The 23,651-nt window shown below is 49.8% G+C and overlaps 5 protein-coding genes across 6 annotated transcripts; 2 read left to right on the top strand and 3 right to left on the bottom strand.

Moving 5' to 3' along the window:
• Nucleotides 1–12: 12 nt before the first annotated feature.
• On the bottom strand, nt 13–4,065 carry plin6 (perilipin 6). Its single transcript, XM_053888159.1, has 9 exons — nt 3,972–4,065; nt 3,669–3,895; nt 3,140–3,176; nt 1,921–2,119; nt 1,762–1,844; nt 1,458–1,695; nt 1,202–1,383; nt 845–1,111; nt 13–767 (listed from the first exon to the last, which is right to left on the bottom strand). Exons 2-9 carry the CDS (start codon nt 3,671–3,673, stop codon nt 378–380), a joined length of 1,401 nt encoding a protein of 466 aa, XP_053744134.1. The 5' UTR covers nt 3,674–3,895; nt 3,972–4,065; the 3' UTR covers nt 13–377.
• A 916-nt stretch (nt 4,066–4,981) lies between these two features.
• On the bottom strand, nt 4,982–11,415 carry syt11b (synaptotagmin XIb). Its single transcript, XM_053888160.1, has 4 exons — nt 11,164–11,415; nt 8,155–9,077; nt 7,400–7,520; nt 4,982–7,269 (listed from the first exon to the last, which is right to left on the bottom strand). Exons 1-4 carry the CDS (start codon nt 11,195–11,197, stop codon nt 6,959–6,961), a joined length of 1,389 nt encoding a protein of 462 aa, XP_053744135.1. The 5' UTR covers nt 11,198–11,415; the 3' UTR covers nt 4,982–6,958.
• A 670-nt stretch (nt 11,416–12,085) lies between these two features.
• On the bottom strand, nt 12,086–15,593 carry LOC128772107 (methyltransferase-like protein 27). Its single transcript, XM_053888190.1, has 5 exons — nt 15,376–15,593; nt 15,059–15,190; nt 13,248–13,383; nt 12,810–12,902; nt 12,086–12,534 (listed from the first exon to the last, which is right to left on the bottom strand). Exons 1-5 carry the CDS (start codon nt 15,484–15,486, stop codon nt 12,320–12,322), a joined length of 687 nt encoding a protein of 228 aa, XP_053744165.1. The 5' UTR covers nt 15,487–15,593; the 3' UTR covers nt 12,086–12,319.
• A 2,781-nt stretch (nt 15,594–18,374) lies between these two features.
• LOC128772097 (cell adhesion molecule 4-like) lies at nt 18,375–21,098 on the top strand. 2 transcript variants are annotated; one of them, XM_053888173.1, is made up of 7 exons: nt 18,375–18,502; nt 18,777–19,115; nt 19,188–19,454; nt 19,527–19,614; nt 20,271–20,319; nt 20,601–20,722; nt 20,795–21,098. In XM_053888173.1, the coding sequence occupies exons 1-7, from the start codon at nt 18,433–18,435 to the stop codon at nt 20,850–20,852; spliced, it is 993 nt and encodes a 330-aa protein (XP_053744148.1). In that variant the 5' UTR covers nt 18,375–18,432; the 3' UTR covers nt 20,853–21,098. The 2 variants fall into 2 exon arrangements, with proteins under 2 accessions (XP_053744148.1, XP_053744147.1); XM_053888172.1 differs by having other exon boundaries at nt 20,590–20,722.
• Nucleotides 21,099–21,168: 70 nt separating this feature from the next.
• Nucleotides 21,169–23,535, top strand: LOC128772099 (metaxin-1-like). Its single transcript, XM_053888177.1, has 8 exons — nt 21,169–21,385; nt 21,856–21,925; nt 21,987–22,066; nt 22,352–22,444; nt 22,507–22,689; nt 22,759–22,835; nt 22,908–23,065; nt 23,123–23,535. Exons 1-8 carry the CDS (start codon nt 21,305–21,307, stop codon nt 23,350–23,352), a joined length of 972 nt encoding a protein of 323 aa, XP_053744152.1. The 5' UTR covers nt 21,169–21,304; the 3' UTR covers nt 23,353–23,535.
• The last annotated feature ends 116 nt before the right edge of the window (nt 23,536–23,651 follow it).

The following is a 23,651-nucleotide window of genomic DNA, read 5'->3' as shown; positions in this document are numbered from 1 at the left end:
ACAACACCTCGGGCCGCCCACCAGAGGGCGCCCCTCTCAACTGCAGGGGCGAACAGTTGAGTGACTGTTTATCCTCCGGACTCGGGACTCGTGACGAGGAATTAGAAACAGCAAAGTAACCAGGCACATGTTACATTTGAAAACACGAAACCGAGCTAGAGTGTGGTTGACTTGTTTATTATTCAGGCCGAGTATGATGTTGCTCATAACCACTTGGTTTGGGTTGCACACAAACAAACCACTTTAGCACTGAGACATTCCTCGTGTGTTCCTTGGGCAGAGCAACAGTGACCTGTGGAGCAGCAGCGCACAACCGACACGCAGCGACCAGACTGAGTTGGGGACGTCAGTGCGGCTGCTTTGTGTTCCATCAACGGTTAGTTGTCCACGGACGCGGCCTCCGCTGCCGTGTTAGGGCTCAGGTACTCAAAGGCCTTCTGACTCTGGGACATGAACTGTTTGAGCGGCGTGAGGAGCATCTCGGTTGCGGATGCTCGGCGGTGAATGTTGGCTTCGGGTGGAACCATCAAGCTCAAGCCGTCCACGTCGGCGTCAGGCTTCAGGCTGGAGCCGCTGGCGCCATCGGGACTCTGAGGCGTGCTGGGGCTGCGGACAGTGCGAGAGTACAGACTCTTCCGGCGGCGCGGGCGCCCGTCCATGGCCTTCAGAAAGAGACTGTTGGCTGAGCTGCGGCGTGAAGAGCTGTCGGACGAGAAGTCCGGCTGGTTGAGGAAGTCCTCCACCTCCTGGTGCGTGGGCTGCTGCAGCTGGAGGCACAGAGGGGGTTTACACTCGAGATGCTCTTCTCATGTCGTGCATGTTTGCTGGTCAAACTTGGACCCACCATGTTGTAGAGGGGTGTGGCATTGATGAGCAGCTGCAGGAGGATCTTGGACAGTTCCTGGAGGTCCCTCAGCAGATGCTGAACCAGGACTGGCAGCTCCAGGACCTGCTGCACGGGGCGCAGCTCCACCAGCACCAGGGCCTGCTCCCTAACCCGGCTCACCGTCAGCTCTCTGGCGCCCTCAGCTCTGTAGACCAGCGCCACCATCAGGCTGTGCATGGACTGCAGCAGGTCACCCAACACCTCCAGAACTTGACCCAGACCCATCTGCAAGGAACATCGACACGTTATCACAGCCGCGCACAGACCAGTGACCTCTAGTGGTGGACTTCACATTGCATGCCCTCTGCACAGTACCGTGTCTGCAGCGTCCCCCAGTGTCTGGAGGGCGCTCTGCAGCTGCTCCCTGATTTTGGTCATTCGGTGGTACAGCTGCAGACTGAGACTTAGCAGGAGACTACGGATGCGGGTCCACATCCCGGGCTCATCGCTGTCGTCCTCGTCCTCGTACTCCTGCACCCTCATCTCCCACTCGCGGCCTGTGTATGCGTCTGTTTGTCAGCACTGGCGTCTGGTACAGAGCCCTGTTCTCACCACCTGCAGCGGTACTCACGGAGCGTGGGGGGGAGGGGCAGGTAGTAGGCCGTGCTCTCCTCCAGTCGACTCAGCAGGTCATCCAGACCCGACGTGGCGGCTTGGCCCACCTGTGACTCCTGCAGGAGCCGCACCGCCGACCACACACCATCCAGCAGGCGCTCCAGCTGATCCAGAGCGTTGTCCAGGCCGTCCACCACCCACAGCTGCATGTCGTCCAGCGTCAGGAAGATGGCGTCTTTCAGGTGGTTGATGACCTGCAGAGGACCAGAGGAGTCCAGGACCCAGGACCGCATCAGCAAACGCATTGGAGTCGGACTCACCTCATCTGTTGACTGGTTCAGGATGGGGAAGGTTTTCTCCAACTGGTCCAGACCCGTCAGAGCGAAGCTGTTGGCGACCTCGACTGCAGGCACAAGGTGAAGTCATGTGACCAGTGTGGACCACCTCATGGCTCCACATCACACAGAAGCACCACCTACTTTGAGGCTCCAGAGTCTGAAGCAGGGGTGTGGCTCTCTGCATGGCCACCACGGATATGTTGCGGACGCTGACTTCGGCCACGCCCCCCACCATCCTCAGCAGCGGGTAGCGACCTTTGGCCCCGGAGTAGACAGAGGTCACCGACTGCAGTGCAGAGCGAATGAGTGGCAGGCGGGAGACTCGGAGCACGGCGCTGGTCTGGAAGGGAAGACAAGCAGTGAGGTTGATGGTTCAATTTCTCATCTTCTACCTCCAGCGTTTTTCTTTGTAGCTGTCGTTTGGAGCTTCAGGGGAAAATAAATGTTGTTTGTTTCTGAGTTTAGCTTCTTTTCCAAGGTCATCATCATTATTGGCTCATGAATCTACACGTTTCCAGTGTTGGTTTGTTTTCCTCGCTTCACATTCACAATTATCCTGAGGCTCCGAGGTCTTGCTCACATGGACAGCAATTTAGTGCGCCTCTTGCTGGCTGCACTTGTTTGTGCTGTCTGTGGCGTCACTGAGGTTTGGCATCGTCTGCTGATCAGAAGTCCTGACCAGGGTCTCGGGCGTCAGCTGAGATGTTTGTCTCTGTCGTCTCCTCCACAATGTTGGTCCTGTTGAGACCCACGGGAAGATCAGCGGCACCAATCGTGGCTCCGAGGACTGGAGGAGAACAAGCGGCGACAGTCACCACTGTAATCGCCGTATCCGCTGTGAAATCCCACTCTGTGCTCTGACTCTCTGACAGATCCTTCTCACCCATTCACGCCAGGACGGGGGGACTTTTAAATGTCAAACGTATATAAGTTCAACCCTGAAAACATCATTCCATCATCTTCAGCTGCCTCTTTGCAGATAGACAGCTGGAGGAACGGAAGCAGCAGAGCTTGATAACACGGCAAAACCATGAAACTTCTTGTATCACCAGTATCTTATGAGGTGCTTTGTTGTCTTTCATTTGTATGTTGGAGTTCTATGTGAGAACTGTCTGTCCAGAGCTGACTCTAGATGGATCTGGTCTCTGGGGTGTCCTCCGGGTCCCAGACACGCTGAGGTGCAGGCTACGTGCCCTCCAATAAACAATCCTGTTTCCTCCTCTGATGTTTGATCCTTGTGTGTGTGACTAAGACCCAGTCTCAGAACCACATGAAACTGTATTTATTTTGCTCCTTTGTTTCCTATTGGATTTGCAGTTGATGTTTAGTTGGTGTCTTGCGAGGAAAAGTGTGTGTTCACCTGATAATTTGGACGAGCGGTCATTTTGCCACCAAATCTGAGGAGAAAACAGAGTCAGAATTGGAAATCCTGTACCACTGAGGTTACAAGTAAGATTTCTTGCTACACTCCAACACTTGATCACAAGTGATCTGGTCACTGATCTAAACCCGGTGACGTGACAACTGAAAGTAGAAGGCAAAGTTGCAGGGCAATGTGACGTAGATACAAAACACACTTGTGTTGTCATGGGTTTGGGGTTTGAGAGTCAAACTGGTGAAAAAGCATGGCCACCAGTTTGACTCTAAAACCTCTCAAAAATTAAGTTTTGGCTTCTTTTTTGTCATTCACAGTAATAACTTTAAAGTCCATCAAGCAAACAGAAATCACTTAGGGCTGGAATGATAACAGGTTAACAACAATAATTCCTGCGTGCGCATGACTTCATGTTGAATATCGCGACGATGAGCAGACGACATCCATCAGGCGCTCAGACTCAATAAGTACAAATAACAAGCAGTGATAAATGAAGTGTTCTCGAGAGTCTCACCCCATCAGAGTTGTGGATGAAGCAGCTGATGATGACCAGGATGAAGAGGAGGATGAAGACAGTCAGAACGGGCTGCAACAAGCGTTTCTTTTTGACCAGCGGCCCTGCGACGTGATTGGACGCAGCTTGCAGCCCCATCCCCGCAGAGGAGGGCCATGATTGGCTGCATCCGAAATCAGGTCACTAAAATTCTGGGCTGTGACGTTCCTCGAAGTTATGAGACTTTTCTGGAATTAGTCAAATCAGGTTTCTGTCTGTTAGCAGGAGCCGGAGGTCAGAGATCAACACTTTTCTTTGCCACACCTGATGGGATGAAAAACTACTGAGTGGTTTCGTACAGGAGCAGCAGGGCAGAGGAGGCGACAGTAGAGGGCCATCAACAATGCTCTCCTGAGCTGGGAGGCAGACAGGTGAGATGAGGAGCGACTTGAAGCAGAGTGAGATGTCAGACTGGGTGGGAAGATCTCTGGCTCATGGCATCAGCTGGTGCAGCAGCTCCATCCATCCCCTCGCTTCTCTCTTTTTTCATCGTGAATAGCAGAAAATCGATCCCCCCTGCATTCCAGCGAAGCGGCATGATACAAGCCTGAATTCTGAGCATGATGAGGAGAGAAGGACTCTCCAGCCACATTCAAAAAATGAAGACTTGAAATGACAGTCAAATGAATGTCCTGTCTCCCACATGGACCATGGAGTCTTCTTAATGTGAGTTCATTCTAAATATCATGTTGCGCCACCTTCAGTGGTTGTTGGTTTCTGCAAACCGTCTGCAACCAAGTTGCAATAAACAAGTAGGATATTCAGCCAAGGACGATGGTTCTTGGGTCCACTGAATCCAACCCCAGAAACCAGAGACGGAGCCAAGATGGCGACCTTGCCACAGTAGACTCCATTTCTTCAGTCTTGTTGAGCAACAGCCTCTCAACGATGCTGGAGTCGTTCTGGAACTGTTGAATTGATCTTTTATTTCTGTCGCCTCATCTTGACATAAGAGGGTCAGGGTTTTCACAACAGCAAGTGGACACCCCTTCTCTTAGGGCATGGACCACAACGCCCTGGTCATGAAGAGTCTAGTGTTCGTCAGTAGTTCATGTGATCATCATTGGGTCTGTTTTACACGGTCCCCGACCTCCGGTGTGCGTCAGTGTTTTCACGTCAGAGAACAGCCCCGGCCAAGTTTGTGCTGACACCTGTTGTCCAAATGTGAGAACTGCAAGAGCTGAACGGTCTCATTTTAACCGTCGGCATCCCAGGAGTCTCGGTGATTCCTTGGCTACTCCACTGACACCACACAAACGAATGTATCTTCATTCTAACATGTTTTATTTGCACATCCAATGAGTGTTAACAGACCCAACACAAAGGTTTAGCATCCAGGTCTACAGCAGGGGGCGCTCACACACGAGAAGCTCTGAGGACATTAGACAGGAAGGGAACCAGCAAACGTTTCTGTACAAATCTACAGTCCACACAGCAGAACCTTCTGCGGGCTCCCACCACCAGCCCAGCTCAAACCTCGTTCAAGGTCACATGCAAATATTTGGTTCTGGTTTCTGACTGGTGAAACAGAAGAGCAGCGAGGAGTCTCTGGTGATCTTTGGCTCAGACTGTTTTCATCTGTCTCGCCAATTTAACAAATACATAAACAGGATGCCGCTGTTCACTGTCACAGACGAGCACAGTTACACATACAGACAAACCCTGAGTGCTTTGGGCCTCTGGGAGGAAACCGGAGCGCTCATGTTTGAGCTTCATATCAGTGAAGAGTGAAGGGTGCGTCTGGCCTGATGATGTTCCGCTGGCAGACAGTGAAGTCTGACACGGCGACCCCGCGACTGTCCAGCAGACCACTCAGCTACCTGTACCGACTCGTGAGTGACACCAATGACTGGCCATGTTTAGCTCCTCGCTGTTTACAACATGGAGGATGAGCATTATGCGGAATCCTTTCAAAGTAAAAGCTCAGCTGTAACAAACATCAGCACACAAATGGAGGATTGGCCTTCAACGTGAGTACTGTGCTTCTACAAATGGAATGGTGGACAATAAAAAAGAGAATCTCATGAGAAAAGAGTTCATTGGTCGAAGCTCGACGAGCGTCACCAGCTAGACGCAGCAGTCGCGTTAGAAACAAGTAGAAATCAGGCAAGAAGAAGAATAAAAATGTAGAAAATGAGAGAAGAGGAGCAGGGAGGCGGCAATGGTCAGATGACTGTGATCGTTCAGACATCCCAGATCACCTGTAGCTCTGATTCGTTCCCCAGGCATTCTTATTGGTTTGTACTGTCTTCTTCCTTGATATATGAGCCTCCTTCAGTTACTTTTCTTTGTCTTGCTACTCTATAAGCAACAACTGACTTCATACTGGATCAACTGGACAAAGTGTTGGCCAGTTGCTGTCGGTGGCAGCTATGCAACCTTCCTACTCACTCAGTTTCCACTTTAGCTTCAGAGGAGGCCACACGTCCATCACGAGTTACTCAAGTGATTCCACAAGCAAAATAACTTCTGGGAGTATTTTAAAGCAGAAGTACAGGCATGACAAAGCAGTCACTGACCTCCTTCACCTGTCTCAAATTTGCTTTGGTTGCCTTCATCATCTTCACCTGCCTTACTGCTGCCTGCTCACAGGGGCTTCAGGGACCGTTGATCCCTGGCTGAGACCCTGAGAGGTAAAAATGTCAGATTTCAGGATTCAGGCTTCTTTTCTCAGCAGAATCAAGGAACAAATTACTACATGAGTTGGTGAGCAACTACAAGGTCATGTGATCACCTCACACTGAGCCCAGTGCCGCTGCAGAGGTCGGGATGAAATGTAGGAGGGAGGCGTTCATGCTACAAAGTACTTTACATCTTCTCTCTGAGAGTAGGTTAACATTGTTACTAATATTAATAGGCTTCTTCGCTCCAGTCTCTGCTGGTGCAGTTGAGTCTCTCCGGATGATTGGCTGAGAGCATCAGAGTGATGTCAGCAGTTTTTTTCTCTTCCAACAGACATGCGATGGACTGCATGACAACAACAGCAGGAGGGCGACATTTTCTGTTTTGACTATAAGAGCATTCCTTCTCTGTCCACGCACACACACATCAACAAAACACTTTGTGACTGTGTCGTCACTGTCAGACGCACAACCTCTTTTCTTTGATAGCAGATGTTGTGGATAGTGAACAGATTCTACAGTGTAGTGGTATGTGTTTGTGTGTGAATGTGTATGTGTGTGTAGGTGTGTGTACGGTACACTCGGTCTGTTGTTCCCAGTGTAGGCACTGGTCAAGTCCACGTGTTTCCCTCAGTATTCGCTCAGGTTGTGCCACTTGGAGATCTGCCGACGCGGGTTCTCACACACTTCACGCCAGTGGAGGGCGCCGGTGGGCACAGGGCTGTGAAGGCCGAGCAGCAGGCGACCGAGAACCTCGTTCTTAGTAGTGCGGTCAAAGTCGACCACCAAGAACTCCACCGAGATCTCGGGCAGCAGCTCAGGCGGGATGTCGTAGATGAAGGACTCATTGAAGACGGGGTTCAGCGTGCACTTCTTCACGTGCGTCTTCTTCTTGGCGATGCGCTTGCGACCGTAGAACACGTTGATCTTCACATAAGGATCTGAAAGGAATAGGATAAACAGGTATCATTATGACCCCTGGTCTATTTCAGTGGCTCCAAGTTTCACTCACAATACTTGAGTCTACACAGGTGTAAAAGCTCAATGATTCACTTCACAGCTGTGACTCACTTGCTGAGAGGCCAGTGATGTCCATCTTGGGAAGGTGTCGAGCCTTCAGGACCACCACGCTGAGACGATGAGAGACAGGCTGGTAGGACAGAGAGGCCAGCAACTCCCCGCGACTTTCACACTGAGGACACCAGACATGGACAAGAGGTCAGATATGTATCACATATTGTTTGACCAACCACACAGAAGTCCAGTCCAAAGAGTTTTCTGTAGGTGAGAACCATGAGCTCAGATTTGGACCAACAGGAATATATCACAGCTTGACATCAGTTAACTCCTGACAGAACACTCACATGACCACTGGGTGGCGCATTTGACGCGACTACTTCTTCACATCTTCGCAAGTATTGCCACTGTATAGAACAAAGAAGGCTTGGTGTGTCACTTGAGCATTTGTAGTTTAACCCAACATAACTGGGGTGTTTGCAGCGCCTCCATCTTTAACAGGATTGAACTCAACGTCAGTCTCACTCCTGTTACCACAGTGACGCACAGAACAACACTCTGCTCGCTCTGTCAGCGCAGGCTGAGGCAGGTGAGCTCACTATCGATGGTCCCCTTTCCCCCGTGGCAAATTGAAGAAAGTAGAAGCATCAGATGATCTCTGATCATGTGACTACAAGCTACTGAATCCTTTCAGAACATCTTCCAAATTATTGGGACAATTTTAGGGCATCCGTTTCCTCTGAGCCCTTGGTTGTCATTACAGTAGTTTATATACTGAATGGTTCACTACAGTCTTTGTGAAGACTCACCTGCATATTCCTCTTGGTGATCTGCTGACTCAGGTGGACCCTTCCTGTGCTCGGGTCAACCCCTTTGAGCGGCACCACTGCCTCTCCGATGACATCATCGCGAGCGAAGCGGTCGAAACTGAGGACCAGGAAGTGCAGTGTGAGCTCAGGCAGCGAGCTGTAGGCCACACCATAGAAGGTAAAAGTCTCGTCGAACAGCGGGTCCAGGGTCTTCCTCAGAACCCGGGTCTTGACTCTGTGCTTCTTCTCTGGCAGAATCGTCATCTTCAGGTAGGGGTCGGAGCTGCCGGCCTGCTCATCCATGGCAGGGAGGCCTCGAGCACCCACAATGGTGACAACCAGTGCCTTCTTTGGGAAGTTGTAGTCCACAGTGAGGCTGATGGTCCCCAGGTTGGGTTCTGGTTCCGATTCCGAAGAGGCCGGGGTGAACGGCGACACCGTCTTGCTGCTGGTCTGGCTGCTGCTCGCAGAGCTGGTGTCCAAGCAGCAGTAGTCGGCACGGACCGGCAGGGCCCGTTCTAGTCGGGCCTGACTGTGGGTGGGGGTGGCACCATTAGGGGGCACCAGGTGACTCATCTGCAGCTGCCCCGGTCCATCCAGGATGTTGTTCTCAGCATCCACCAACACCATCCCTCTGCCAGCTGATGAGCCAGTGCGCTCTCCTTCGCGGTCAGTGCGGCGTAGGCTGCGTACAATCCTCTTGCTGCTGCTAAGGGATTCTGGGTAAATGCTGATGCCCTTCAACATGTGGATGAACTTGTAGGGTGGGTCCTCAGCATCACAGTACTGGTCCCCATGCAGCTTGTAGCGCCCAGAGAGCCGTAGGTACCGACGCTGACAGAAGGACCAGAGCAGCACCAGAATGATCACCACCAGAACCAGAAGACCCGCCCCCAAGAAGCCCGCCAGGACGGGCGACATGGCTGCAGGAGAGACACACGCCAAGAAAAGTTCAGAATCTTTCTGTTAGGCAACACAAACACAAGCTGGGACACAAAGACAACGTGATGATGTGATTCTCGAAGAGTCCGACCAAATTATAAACCAACCGCTGACACGAGAACTTTCCTCCACACTATTGCATCCATCATGGACGTGAACCAACTACCAACACGGTGTACATGCTGCTGAAGCAGACAGCCAGTACAACAACTAAGCACCAACATTAGTTCCGTCAGATGTGGATGCTCCAATGATGTATCCTTGATGTATGTTTCAACATCCAGCAAAACAAAGCTGAATGTGAGGGACTTGGCTCGCTGCCGACTAATGCAACTCAGCAAGGCTCCTGGTCAGGATTATTTCATCGGGGATTGCCTTCTTCTGTCAGGAATTTTACAAGTGATGTTATCACATCACAAGAGGACAGCCAATAACTAACATGCTTCAGTTGTCACTAATAATAATAATAAAAACAAATAAAACCCAAATATAACCCTCTGAAAGTGTGGCGCCACCTGTTGTTTCATCAAACATGAGTCATCGATAAACTGCTGCTATAAAGGAGTTGGTCACTGATGATCAGCAGAGCATTGGTTATCACCAATGTGCCGAGCCATTATTAGAAGCTGTGAAGTAATCCAAGCTGCGCAGGGAGAGGGGAGTGAGGACGGCCGGAGAGAGGAAGAACGACTGGGGGGGGTGAATGAGAAGGTCTTTGTTTGCTGTGTATAGAGACGTTTTGTCCTGATGTGTCCCAGGATACTGCAGCTACAAGCACGCAAACTCACACACATGCACACTGCTCTAGTGAGGACCGGAATGAGCAGAAATCCTGAGCAGACAACATGAGAATTTAAGAAAGAAAAACAAGTGAAGTAGGATGGAATCCTCTAACTGAGCTGCCCTGTGTCTGTTCAGCAGGTCTCCAAACTTGCAGCGCCCAAACCTTCTGCTTCTTGCCTGGACTCATTAAGATGTCTTTGAGATCACCGCCAAGGACAGTGAGCAGCCTGGATACCTCCTGAGTGCAGCGGAAGAAAGCAGCTCTTTATGTGAAAATAACTGCAAAACAATAACTGCGTATGTTGTAATAAATGCGTGAGCAATTGTAGTTGTTTGGCTGTTGGAAGCTCTGCCATTGGCTCGGTGCAGTGACACCTGAAACAACACGCTCGATGCCTCCATGGCCTCGTGGATGAATACTGTTAATGCAAATGAGAGGTTTTCCTCCATCGCTCTGACTTCAGCAGCCCGGGAGTGGGGAGAAGTTTAGACTTGACAAATTCATCTCACTTGTTTTCTGCAGGCAGCCGCTTGAGCTGATGTCATGATTTTGGAACGCAGCCGAGCTTGCTGCCTAGCAACACACACGGACACACACACAGACCGATTTGTGTCTGAGACCTCTAAATGTCGAGTGAATCACAAACATTATCGAAGCTTTCAGAGTTTTGATTTTAGCTAGTAAATGCTGATAATCTTCACCTTTGTAAGATCCTACCCAGGTCAAACATGTTAAAATAATGGTTATCAAAATAATGATCACAACAATGGTATCAATAATGTGCTTGTGCTTCCTCCATCTTGAAGAGACATTTGAGGTGAACACGTTCGAAAAAGGAATTGCTCAGTCCTGACGGACGTCCGAACGGCGAACACATTTGTTCAACAGACATGACGTCATTCGATGCCCGACCCGACTGAGGCGCGCACGCGCACACGGAGGCCCACGAGCTAGGCTTGTGAACGCCCTGGTGGATTGGGATGTTCCCCCCGAATTTAACCGCACAAAACATCGAAGGTAACCAGTGCGACGAGTCGGGGGGATTCGCCCAGTGTGGAGCTAAAACACGCCGACACACAAGTGGCATCATCGCAGGCTGGGGCGTATAAACAGCCCCCGTCTCTCTCGCGCATCATCAACCGTCCGGAGCAGCCCAAAGACATTAATATAGAATACAGCCGCAATTGATACAGTCAGGAAAACACATTGTATCTCGCGGTTTTCAAACCGCTCCGCAACGAGACGCCGGGGGACTGATGACTGTTCTCGGGCCTGGCTCTTACCGTAGGTGGGTCGCAGATCGGTGATGTCCGCCATTTTGCAACGCTGGTCAGGGATGCGGGACACGAGCAGAGAGCGAGAAAGGAAACCGACTCACTACCGGCAGCTCTCACTTGACATCCATACAGTGGTCCACACTGACTGCGATCACCGGAGAACCAGCAAGGCTGTGGCCCGCATGTGTCCGCGAGCGGTGCCCGACTCTCGAAGAAGGTGCGGTGCCAGTCCGACGGATGCTCCCGCTGTGATGCAGTACGCCTGCGCGATTGGTACTGCAGGAAGATCGTCTATTCGTCAGGCAGTCACTCTGACGAGAAGATCGAGTGTCACTGCGAACATCGACTACAGTGACCAAGACTCGTGTCTACGGAGCCCTGGAAGTGACATGCATGCGTTTCTTTTTTTGTTGATGTGGCATCCATGTCACTTCCAGGGCTCCGTACGTGTCTGTTCTAGTCGGGGTTTCTCCTGTGTCTGTTCATGATAGTTGCAGCATTTAAATTAAGTTTTCACAACCCCGTACCAGTTTTAAAGATCACACGCTACTAAATGTTTTACTTCTTCAAATGACTAGTAAACTGAAAGAAGACACTTCTGAGTTAAGCAGGTCGAATTACTTTGCGATTACCGTTTCTTATAGATGTTGGTCAGAGAAGCGTTCCTGAAGACTAGTTTCAGGACAGAGTGAGACCTCTCTGCAACATCCTCCCTCTGGCTCTGGTCCTCAGTGATGCTCCTCCCCCGTGGTGACGCCACCAGAGTGTTAGGTAATAAATAGGAAGTTCATATAAGAGCATCTGCCGCTGCTGCTGCTTCAGCTACTGACTCCCCTGTAACTGGCCATGTTGAGCCCATGAGGGAATGACACAAACATGATATCATTTCACTAATTTCATTGCTGAGAAAAAAAATGTCATTGTTTGATAAACGTCCTCCAAAAGCTTGTTTTGGTTTTCTACACTCCCGACTCACTCCCTAAACTAGCTTTGCATGCAATATGTACTATATATCGCCATAAACGCCATCTGGATCTTATTTTTTATATTCAGTCTATATATTTATATTCAGTCTATATTCTGTCTCAGCAGGGTGCGGTTGCATTTCACAAAACTCTGGTAAATGTTCCACTGCTGGGGAAAAAGTTCTGTCACGGGAAGCTCAGTTTTTCCTGTACAGATACACCAGCCCGTCGATATACTCCTTCACATTGGAGTCCACCTTCTTCTTCTCCATGTAATGTTGGTTGTGTTTGGTCCCAATGTGACTCCAGTGTCCCTGCTGCTCCATCAGCAACAGCTCAGCCTCCAGTTCCTGCCTGAAGCGATCGTGTTGCTCCCCCTTGTGGTGGCCCCTGGAGATGCAGATGTAGCCACCTGAGACAAACAACAAATGAGAAATACTCATTAAAAAGAAAACAAAATTTGGTGGAAACTACAAAGTCAGACAATGGTGAAATACACATTGCAATTCGTTTGAAAATAGATGCAATTTTCTAAAAAAAAAAAAAAATTAGAATCATTTTTGGAACTATAGAAAACAGAGAGGAGAATGTGAGTCAGAAAGACAATACATGAAGTTCGGTTGTCCAAGTGAAGGCAGTGGTTGAGTGACACACAAGTTCCAGTGTCAGTGTTTTGGTCCAGCTCACCTGACTTGGCAGTGCTGCACATCTCTCTGACCACACTGATTGGAACGAAGCCAACATCCAGAGCCCCTGACAGCGCCACGACGTCATAGGTGTCTGAGGGAGGCAGAGAAGGAGTCAGGACCTTGGATTGGAGAAGCGATCGTCTGAGGCACATAAAGAGGAGTGACCTTTGACCCAAATCCTGTCCCTCACTCCCAGGAACAGGTCCGGTTGAACAGGTCCAGCTAACTAATGCAATACCAGCTCTGTCCATTGTGTTGTGGATTTTGGTGTTACAACATGTGTCTTTCTGCTTCTTATGGAGTCATCATGAGGGTCACTGAATGTTGAACATGTTGAAACACAAATTCAACATTCTGTTGAATTTGTGTTTCCCTTCTATTGATGTGATTTTGTGGGTTTTTGGGGTGTGTTTTTCAGAAAAGTGCCTCTTGTTACCTGGCTCAGTGGAGAGCGCCTCAGTTCCCAGCAGCTTCTGGTGAAGGGCCTGGTATAGTTCAGTTTGTTCTGCCAGCTTCAGCATACCTATGCTGCTGTCGACGCCAACAAAGTTCCTGAAGCCCTGCTTCTCCATCTGCAGTCCGGGGAGAAGACAGCAGTGAATTAAAACACTCTCAACACTTGGTGACTCTGACTACGCCTTCATCTGAGCTCACTCTGTTGGCTGCCTGTGACTTGAAATCTTGTGTATGCTCTTGAAGTCTTGAACAATTATGGAACTGACTCTGGCCAGCAGGGGGCCTTATGCACAAGATAGAGCGTGACTAATTCTACACCGCCTCAGCAGGTAGAAAGCCGTTCTTTGGTTTGATGAAAACATTTCTCCATCAAACAGCTGAAAACCAAGTTGTGAAAATAGATAAGGCTCTCATGGCTTCATGCATTTTGACCAGAGTTTCCATGGGTGAAATTTCCAGGATATCCAGGACTCTCCAGGACATAAATCCACCTCTGGGGTGAGGGGCCATACCCAGGTTGGCTTGTGCCCTCGTTTTTGAGCAAATCGGACTTTATCCTGGTGCAGAGTCCGCACTGTGAAAGCTCCATTTCACATCACTCCACACTGAGAGATAAGACCTCCTACTGGGTCATATCACGCAGCTCGAACCGCAGAAATGGACACTTCAACATCCTAACAAGAAGAAGAGTCTTTCTCAGCAAATTCTAAATGATAATGTTTTGATATGGTTGTCATGTGACAGATGGTCAGCCGCCAATGACTTGGGTTGGTGGATCAGCATGGAGATGACTATTCAACCCAAAACCAACCATTTTTCCTGGTTAATTAACAACTTAACACCAGGATTCTTGTACCCCCAAGGTCCCGGCGAAACCCAAGATCTTGCACAGAGCAGTGGTGCTCGCTTATCCGGCAAGAGAAAAGAGCCCTTTTTGCTTGAGCTCACTTTTTTCTTCATTTGCCAAGAACCTGTTTTTCAAGAAAAATGTCACCCCTTCTTTCTCATCAATTCTCATTGAATATTTAGACATTTATTTTATGGAATTCTTCATTCCATGTGACGTTCCAGAAGGAAGCGATGGGGTCAGGTCCAGGCGCAGCAAGGGGGGAGACGAACCTGAGCCTCCAACAATCTATCACTGATATGATATTAGAGGTAGTATTTCTAGCAAGTGACATGAATTGGATCCAGATGGAACGGAGCACCAGCCCATGGCTCTGCACCAAGCCCAGCCTCGGTCTCTCGTTTTTGTGATGCACTGCCGACAGCATGAGGAGTGAGTGAGAGTGTGTCGCCTGGTGCCGGAACTCAGCACCAGACCAACAGGTGGCAGTGGTGTTTGTGCAATCCCCTGAGAGTTGTTTGCTGCTACATGAGCCGTCGTATTGCTGCTGAATACAGTTGAGCACACAGTTGAACAAGTAAACAACTCCATAGCTAAAGAACTGCACAGGCTCATGACCTACATGCGACCCCAGACACAAACCAACCTTGCATTTATTAACTACTGTGCCACATTCCCTCAGTGCAACAGCACACATTGTCACCGTGGGCAAATGAAAGTTGATTTATTTCAGTGAAGTCTTTTGAAGTAACAAAGTTCAGCTTGTCCACATTTTGAGTCGCAGCTGGTCACCTGACCTTTTCTGACCGTAAGACCCCCCCCCACTGAAGTCATGATCCTGCCCCCCAAAAAACGGTCTCACCTGATGGGTCCAGGTGTTTATTTAAACGAGGCCCAAGGGTCTCACCTGTCACCGCGTCACACTGTATCAGCAAAAGACTCACCAGTTTGGCCACCAGACCCGTGCCACAGGCCACATCCAGAACCAGAGCCTTCTCTCGATCCCCAACAAAGTTCTCCGCCAGATATTCCACTAGCTTGTGCGGTGAGGAGTAGTGGAGCTTGTTGACGGTGTCCTGAGGGGGGGGGACAGAAGTTAGCGCCTCTGTGTCTCATCTGTGCCGAGCTGGAGCTCGCCCCTTTTTCATTGCTTGGAATGAGGATGTTTGGAAGAGGGGAGAAAACCCTCAGGCTGATCCATCAGAAACCCGTCCCAGCACCTGTGCGGTGAACCCAGAAGAACACCGAGGATGTGACTGACCTGCTCATAGGTCTCGGCCCAGTTGTCATAGAAGTCCGTCGTCTGCGCGGAGTTGTCGCTGTCGTTCAACTCCAGCTGAGAGAGAAGTTTGGACTCTGTGAACTTAGGCATCGTGGGACGAGACTGGGACCTGCGGGTGGAGGACAGTTGACGGAGGAAGTTTGATGAAGTCTGGACTCGAGGACTCGGGCGAACGGACGCGTCACTGCGACCAGACGGAAACGGTCCGCCCCAGCATCACCGGAAAACGCCGAGATGGTTCGTCTACCCTCGGAAACTGTCACAAACTTGCCATCGTGCACACGCCCTCGTGCTCGTTACCGTCTGACGAGCGCACAAACTCGTCACCACAGCGCTTCGTTTGAGTTGAAGTGCTTTCTTTGCAGGATTGTTGTCTACTCAGTCTGTTGCTAAACATGTGCTAAACATATGTCCTGCATTAGATTCGTGTTTTATTGTCATATAATAGAGACCATATGTTGTCATCGGTCTGAAACTGCGGAACGACACCGCCACCCTGTGTTTGAAAGTTTCAGCAAACTAATTCTCCATAGTAGTGATGGGCAAAACAGTTCATTTTAGTGACTCAGTTCATTAACTCTCGTTCAGTAAAAAGAACTAATCTTTTTTTAGTCTTACAGTTCTTTGTTTCGCCACCTAGTGGTGACATGCAATACTGCGACTGAATTGGTATTGCAGTTGGATTTAAACGTTAATTTAATTGACTTTACCAACATATTACAAATAAAACAAAGTGTCAAACATGGCATGCTGTTAAACAATTTTGACCAGATTTTGCAATTTTCTGTTTGCAGACATACTCCATGCAATTTACTGCTTGAATGAAGAAGTGGTTGGACATCATTGCATGGTGTAAATGTCCAACCAAGAGCCTCTGATGCCTTAATTAGTTAGATTTATGCATAACAACAATATCAATCATGCGGCATAGTCTAAACCATCTTGAAGAGTTGGCCTTGTGTTTGACACCATATGAACAAGTAAAATGTCAGCAAAATATCACCACTGAGGGAAGAATGCAGGCACTCTAATCAGACTGTTAAAAGATAACTAAAAATAGCTGAGGAAGATTTTTAAAAACGTTTTTGTTTTTTTTTTACTTCAAAACGTAACAAGAATAACGTAAAACAAATAACTCTCTCCAGCACATGGCACAGGTTCTGCAGCATCCTCCTTGACACCCCACAGGAACATTGCATATGTTGTCACAAGTGCAATGTTTTGGAAGGACTTTGATGAGAGAATGAAAAGCAGTAGGTCTGGAACAACATCAACTACATCAGACCTCATACTGGAGATGAGGGGTTACTTAGCAGAGGAACACCTACCTCGCACGTTGGACCCACTGTCATGGTGGAAGAGATGTTCCCCAGTTTATAAATGTCTTTCTGTGGTGATGAAGGCCAGGTTGTGCACCGTGGCTACATCTGTACCATCAGAGAGAATCTTTTCCAAGACTGAGCAGATCATCTCTGACTGGAGGAACAGGCTGAGTCCATCAAGGGTCAGCCAACTTCTTTTTGTAAATGCCAACCTGGCTTAAAGATGGACTTTTAAGTTCACAGTTCAAGTTTATGACCCAATAAAACAGTTTTGCATTCACAACTGTATGCTCTACTTGAGTCAAATTTAAATAAAAGCCATAGAAATACAATCGTGTATAATGATATTGTGATAAGTGTCAGTAACAATCGTATCTATCTACATATCTATGCAGATAGATACGATTGTTACTCCATACATATATAGTATTGTAGCGTCAGCTGGGAGTCAGAAAAAAGAGGAGACTGATGGAGGTGGTGAAGGAGGACATGAGGTTTGTAGGTTTGAGAGAAGAGGAAGCAGAGGACAAGGTGAGATGGAGGACGATGATCCGCTGTGGCCACCCCTGAAGGGAGAAGCCCAAAGAGAAAGAAGAAGCAGGATAATGTTGGTGAGTGAAGAGTGCCACAGTTTTCAGAGTCACTCCTCGACTGAACGTGTGTTGACTCACACCTGTCTGTTTACATTCTGGGATGAGCCTATAGAACAGGTCGGCAAGTCATATCAAGTCCCAGGACCCCACATGCAACTCGGGAAAGACAAATCAAGAATGATGGAGCTCAACTGTCAGAGCTGTTATTCAAGTCTGGTCTTGCAGGCTCAGTCACCGGCCCCAGTCCAGAGCTGATCGTCACACACACGTCATCAGTCCTGAGGACCCGTCTGTCTGGTCAGTTGAAGTGTCAGTTCCCGAGCTCCTCATGACTCCCTGAGTACAGTAGCACAGCGGTTCCTCTCGCGCGATCCGGGTCATGTTTGTCATGCATACAACATCAGATGTTTGATGGGGTGGTGGCGCTTCACAACTTTCCTCTGGTGGTGTCTGCGCCACTCTGCAGTCCATCCATGAGATCTTCAAGCACAGGACCAGACCTCAGCAACCACTCAACAACCAGCTGCTCCTAGTCAGCTGCCATTGGTCGAGCTCCACGTAGTTTGGCTTGGACGACTTGGTTCCGTTGTCCTTACTGACTTCATGATGTTCTGTTACCATGTGTGGGGTCAGGTGGGCCGAGCTTGACTGGGTCTTCTAAACCTCTCCCTGCAAACATGTTGTCACATATTGTTTTGCTTCTCCACGACACATTTGAGCTGAGTGATTATTGTTACATCAAAGAACAGGACCGAATTCCCAGGGAGGTTCTGAGCAGGTGAGACCACCAGGTTCCATTCAGAGCACAGAAATTGAGGAGACAGCTGCAGAGGAGAGACGGAGACAGTTTGTGGTACAGTTGTGATGCCGGCAGACATGAGGACATCCGTGTCACTGTATAAGTCCAACATGAGAGATGTAATAAGCGTGCAAGAGAGATGACGCCGGCGAGGTTGCAACACTCCTTAACTGGGTATTTCATCACTTTTCTCAGTGTTGGTTTCCTGCCACCAGATGTCCTGCTGTCTTTAGGGAAGTGCATGCAATTTAATGGCAGAAAGAACTCAAGGGAGGAAGTGACTTTCACAACATCTGGTCTCAGCTGTTGCAGCTGCGTGAACATGGCAAATGGCGACGACGGGATGCAGCTCTGGAGGCTTCTTCTTCTGCTACTGCTGATGCTTCAGCCTGGTGAGACCATCCTTGTTGTCAGCGCAGGGTTGAGAAATGATGACTCAGCAGAGCAAACTTGACACGCGATACTGTCGCAAGATTTAGGGTGTGCGGTATGGTTAAAAGGTCGTATTGTTGAGGGTTGCGTTTTCTTGAGTCGTGTTGTCGTGTGATGTGCTGTTGTGTTGTCCCAAACGTGTGAGGAAACAAGAGGTCAGCAGGTCAGGAGGTGGAGTTGGTGGGTGGATGGGTTCAGCAGAATGCAGGATCATGTTACCCTGCGTGTTCACAGGTGTGCTGGGCCAGAGGATCCACTATGGAGACCCCAGCTGTGCTGTCAAAGGCTCCACAGTCACCATCCTCTGCTCCTTCACTTGGACACACCAGATCATCAGAGTCCGCTGGTGTGTCAATCATTTGATCTGTCAGGGCTCGACTCCATCTGTATATGACAGCAGACAACCTGGGCTTCACCCTCGCTATCGCTACCTGGGGGACAAGACAGGAAACTGCACCCTGCAGATCACAGATGTTCAGCATGAGGACAGCACCACCTTCCGCTTCAGGATGGAGGCTCAAAATAATACAGGACACTTTACGGGTCAAAATGGAGCGAACGTCATAGTGACAGGTGAGAGCCGTCACTCGAGCTCTTCACCGGTGGGGATTTTGGACAGCATCAGTGACAGTAAGCTCTGTTCAGGTGATACTCGGATGAAGATCAGCTCATCCAGAGACACCTGGAGAGTCGGAGACACCATCGTGCTGAGCTGCTCCAGTGACTGCACCTTCCATGACCTGCAAATCATGTGGAGGAAAGACAACCTAACCATCCCGAGAGAGACCGGCCCCTCCCTGACTCTTGAGTCCCTCACTGAGGCGGACTCAGGAAGCTACACTTGCAGTCTGAAGAGCCTGTTCTGGACCAGGTCTGACGTGTTCTCCCTGCAGTTGCAACCTGCAGAGCCAGGTGATTTGACTGGCAACAGGTGGGGTGTTCCCTCGTCACCATGGCGATGCTGATGCACTGGTTTGGTTCCAGGTTCCCCGCTGCCTCTGGTCCTGGGTGTCCTGGCTGGAGTCCTGCTGGTTGCAGGGACAGTTCTGCTGGTCTTCCTCACCATCAGAAGGTGAGACCGTTCTTCCCTGGTCATGTGATGCAGGCCCGTACTCTTCTCTTTGTTCAGCAGGCTGCGTCATACAGCGCCCCCTGTTGCCCCGATCATACTTTCATCACTTATATAATTACATTTATGAGTGGAAGAAAACTGATGAGTGAGAAAGCTTTTCCTCTCATGAGCCTTATTTTTAAAACACTCTTCTTGGAATGACAACATATAAAAATGTTGTTCCTCTTGTCGTCTTCTAATTTTATAGTACTTCTCTCTTTTTCTGCACATGAAGAAGAAGACACCTTCCTGTTCTTCGTCATGTCCTCATTCATCTATGAATCCAATTGCCTGCTTCCCACTTTCCTTGTCAGTGACGCTCCAGTGACCCTCTGATGCACTTATTTCTGGCTCAGCTGCTGCTCTCTCTTCTTCACCTCCTTCATCTCTACCCATCACTCTGATGAGAGCCACGAACACTTGACCCTCATCTCACTCCTCGTCCTCCTCTCTGCTTCAGCCAATCGTCACATGCCTTTCCAGTCTCTTCTTCTGTGTCATCTTCTGTCATCACTGAGACTCTTTGTCATCAACCTGAGTCCCTGTTCTTCCTTTTTTTTTAATTTTGTCTGTTTGCAAGTGGAGTTTCAGGAGACTGTGTTACCGTGTCATTGCAGGAAGCGCTCTGCAGCAGATGCACCAAAGGAAGGAGGAAAGATGGAGGCGGTGAGCCAGAGGAGTCAACCTTCTGACTCCAAGTCAGACTGTGATTCAATGTGCTGCTCACGAGCCATGTTTGGGTGTTTTGATGATGACATTGCGTCATATTCAAGTGGGAATTTTGCTGTGTTTTACTAAATGTTAAAGGCTTAAATGGTCAACAAACACTCATTGTTGAAACTGTTTTTATTTGGAAAAAAATCAATCAGTGATACAGTCACAGAAGGCAGTGGAACTGACTCACAAGGGTCGACCCTGTTCTAACTCGTGTCTCAGTTCCTCCCCAGGAACCTGAAGTCGTCTACAGTGGTGTTACGGCGGTCAGCACGGCGAAGGGCCAGAAAAAGCGTAGGTCCATGGAGGAAGGCTTGGAGGTCGCCTATGCCACAGTCCAGTTCAAATCCCACAGGTACTTTCCACTGCAGGTCCAGATCTGGTGATAGGGAAGCGTCTGACTGTGTCATCTGTCACTGACCTGCAGTGCAGCGGCATCGACAGCTGAGTCCGTCATCTACTCCTCTGTGGCAACTCGGCGCTGAATGTCCCCCTCGGACAGACGACCCCTTCTCCCAGGAAGGACCGAATCCTGAAAGTGTTATTTTATTGATTTTCATTTCCATTATTTTGCTTTGGCCTCAGCAGTAGCTAGTCATCGTCCTCTGGTTCTCTGCGCTCACTGACAAGGAAAGCAAAGACCCAAGCAACACATGACCTCCTGCTCCTGCCTTGGTCGATTCCCCTGGTCTCTTCTGTAAAGATACAAATAAAAAAACATCTTCACCGGGGACTAAGAATGTGTTGCACTTTGGGCTTAATAACTAGAACAAGTTGTCAAATGGACTTCATGAATTATCCCTCCATAAAGTGTGTGCGTGTGTAACCGTCAATTCAGGCGCGTGAAAGGCGTGACGTCACATGTATTTTATTTTGTCTCGTAACGGAAGAATGCAGTGGTTCACTTCCGATGTCGTAGGTCAATGCCGCGCTGAAGATGGCGGCGCCCGACGAGTTGTTTTGCTGGGAAGGAGACTGGGGCCTGCCTTCCGTAAGCTCCGACTCTCTGGTGGTTCTGGTGAGTGTTTTCTCCTAACGGTACAGAGCTGGGTCGCCGCCTGTGTGGCGAATTGGTGTTTCTGCCCACGTGTAGCCGCTGCTAGCACCAACGTGCTAACTGAATGCTGAATGGACAGGCCGCTGTTCTTAACGGCTCTGTCCCCGGAGCGGCCGCTAGATGGGGTTGTTGATCCAAGCATCAAGGGCGATTCATGTACTGTATCATTTTTATTTATTCGTTAATTTGCCGAATATTGGGAGCCAAGCCTCTTAATATATGAGAAGTCGAAGGGATTAATGAGGTTGCCCCCCACATGTGGATGGATAAAGGCAACATGATCATAAAAAAAAAAAAAAAAAAAACCACACATTCATGAGAGCTCGAAGGTCGCACTAGGGTCCAGGAGATGGTCGGCTGTAGTTGAGAGTGTTGTTTGAGATGTGCAAAGTCCTGGTCCCAGCTGTTGCCTTGTGGTTCCACACCCCCAGGCCTACGCTCAGTTCGCTGGAGCCCCACTCAAACTTCAGAAGACGTCTAATCCGTGGAGGAGTCCGAGCGGTGAGACCAACAAATGGAAATGGGCCAGAGCTCAGTGACCAACCCTCCTTGCTGTCCTCAGGTTCACTTCCTGCTCTCAGGACCAGCCAGAAGGAGGTTCTGTCCAGACCCGCTGACATCATCATCCACTTGAGGAAGCAGGTAAGTTTTCCCAGCCTGCGTGCTAGTGTTGGAAGAGCAAAGCCGGAGTTGTGGTCTGAGGTTCTGAAGAACTTTCCAGCTCCACTGCCGGATCCCGTTCTGATCCTGTCAGACTTTCCTCGCAGCTTGTTATTGTTTCCGGGTCGGAACCACATTCTGCTCGGCAGCTGGAAGTCATTACCCAGAATGCTTGGTTGAGTGTCAACCACAGAGCTGCTGAAGAAGCTTCTCTTCAGGTCGCCGGGGCGGGTGATGTCACTGACTGAGAAGGTTCGTCTGTTGCAGAAATACAACGCTGACTATGACCTCTCCGCCAAAGAGGGGGCCGACAGTCTGGCACTCATCTGCTTGATGGAGGAGAAGCTGCTGCCTGCACTGGTGAGGGAGCTCCTGCCTCCACTGCAGTCCTGCAGGGGGCGCTCACATCTCTGTTGCTGCAGATCTACACCTTCTGGGTAGAGACGAAGAACTACGTGGACGTGACGCGCCGCTGGTACGCTGACCACATGCCCTTCCCCCTCAACTTCCTGCTGCCCTGGAGGATGCAGAGCCAGGAGCTAGAGAGGCTGAGGATGCTGCGGGGGGACGCTACTCTGGAGGCGGGGGAGGATCTGGAGAAGGAGGTTAGGATGCTCCTTCCCCGTCGCTGTGCAGATGCCGGGGGGTTATGCGGCCTGTGATCTGTTCTGCAGCTGTACCGAGACGCCGTGGAGTGCATGAACCTGCTGGCCCACCGACTGGGCTCACACAAGTTCTTCTTCGGAGACTCGTAAGTGTCGTCATCCAGAGTCCAGCCAGTGTCCGGGCTGTGGCATCTGACTGTTGTCCTTGTGCGACCCAGACCCTCATCTCTAGATGCTTACGTGTTTGGGAACTTGGCTCCAGTCCTGAAGGCCAAACTGCCCAACAACAAACTGCAGCAGCACCTCAAGTCTCTGGACAACCTGAGCAGCTTCTGCACCAACATCCTGCTGCTTTACTTCCCCCGGGACGGACGAGGTGAGTGGACCACACAAATGGTCTCACCTGCATGACCTCTGACCCTCTGGTTTGCAGAAACCCCCAGCCAGAAGTCGACTCCTCCTCCACCAGAGACCGGTGACATGGACCACATTCCCAACAAGCGCAGAAAACAGTTCCTGTCGGTCGTGGTGGCCCTGGGCGCCATGCTGAGCTACGCCCTGCTGACCGGCATGGTGTCCATTCAACACCAGGCGGTGCTGGAGGAGCCACCTGATTTGGAGTCCCTGGACTCTCCAGATCACGAGCGCGGCGATGAAGACTGAGTAATGCCTCTGGAGAAGTAGGTTCGTCTGTAGCCAGTGAGAGGTGGCCACAACTGTCCAGCATTCACGCAATTCAACTGACGACCGCCGCCTGCTGGACATCTCTGGAACTGCACTAGGACTTTTTTTTAATGATTTTATGGTTCAACACGAGTGATTTGTGTTCTTTGATCGCAGGAGTCAATAAATCTGTAGAGCCAGGCCTGGCCTTGTTGCTGTCCTCAAGAGTGGAGGTCAGGAAGGTGTGTTTTAGTTTGGAGTTTAGACCCAACACAGTCCAGATCATTTTGGCAGCCGAA

This window comes from Synchiropus splendidus, chromosome 15 (genome assembly GCF_027744825.2).
Source record: "Synchiropus splendidus isolate RoL2022-P1 chromosome 15, RoL_Sspl_1.0, whole genome shotgun sequence".
NCBI lineage: Eukaryota > Metazoa > Chordata > Actinopteri > Syngnathiformes > Callionymidae > Synchiropus > Synchiropus splendidus.
This window is presented reverse-complemented; position numbering and strand designations above follow the sequence as displayed.

What these genes read in the sequence shown, in the direction of transcription:
- syt11b (XM_053888160.1), bottom strand. Translation starts at nt 11,197, where the DNA reads ATGGCGGACATCACCGATCTGCGACCCACCTACG. An exon ending in CGATCTGCGACCCACCTACG is followed by an intron (nt 9,078 to 11,163) that starts GTAAGAGCCAGG and finishes TCTCTCCTGCAG; the next exon opens with CCATGTCGCCCGTCCTGGCG. An exon ending in CATCACTGGCCTCTCAGCAA is followed by an intron (nt 7,270 to 7,399) that starts GTGAGTCACAGC and finishes TATTCCTTTCAG; the next exon opens with ATCCTTATGTGAAGATCAAC.
- plin6 (XM_053888159.1), bottom strand. An exon ending in TGAACCAGTCAACAGATGAG is followed by an intron (nt 1,696 to 1,761) that starts GTGAGTCCGACT and finishes GGTCCTCTGCAG; the next exon opens with GTCATCAACCACCTGAAAGA. An exon ending in TGGGGGACGCTGCAGACACG is followed by an intron (nt 1,112 to 1,201) that starts GTACTGTGCAGA and finishes TGTTCCTTGCAG; the next exon opens with ATGGGTCTGGGTCAAGTTCT.
- LOC128772099 (XM_053888177.1), top strand. Translation starts at nt 21,305, where the DNA reads ATGGCGGCGCCCGACGAGTTGTTTTGCTGGGAAGGAGACTGGGGCCTG. An exon ending in TCCGTGGAGGAGTCCGAGCG is followed by an intron (nt 21,926 to 21,986) that starts GTGAGACCAACA and finishes TGCTGTCCTCAG; the next exon opens with GTTCACTTCCTGCTCTCAGG. An exon ending in TCATCCACTTGAGGAAGCAG is followed by an intron (nt 22,067 to 22,351) that starts GTAAGTTTTCCC and finishes CGTCTGTTGCAG; the next exon opens with AAATACAACGCTGACTATGA.
- LOC128772107 (XM_053888190.1), bottom strand. Translation starts at nt 15,486, where the DNA reads ATGCCTAAGTTCACAGAGTCCAAACTTCTCTCTCAGCTGGAGTTGAAC. An exon ending in GGGCCGAGACCTATGAGCAG is followed by an intron (nt 15,191 to 15,375) that starts GTCAGTCACATC and finishes CCCCCCCCTCAG; the next exon opens with GACACCGTCAACAAGCTCCA. An exon ending in GGCGCTCTCCACTGAGCCAG is followed by an intron (nt 12,903 to 13,247) that starts GTAACAAGAGGC and finishes TGCCTCCCTCAG; the next exon opens with ACACCTATGACGTCGTGGCG.
- LOC128772097 (XM_053888172.1), top strand. Translation starts at nt 18,433, where the DNA reads ATGGCAAATGGCGACGACGGGATGCAGCTCTGGAGGCTTCTTCTTCTG. An exon ending in AGCGAACGTCATAGTGACAG is followed by an intron (nt 19,116 to 19,187) that starts GTGAGAGCCGTC and finishes AGCTCTGTTCAG; the next exon opens with GTGATACTCGGATGAAGATC. An exon ending in AAGGAGGAAAGATGGAGGCG is followed by an intron (nt 20,320 to 20,589) that starts GTGAGCCAGAGG and finishes CTCGTGTCTCAG; the next exon opens with TTCCTCCCCAGGAACCTGAA.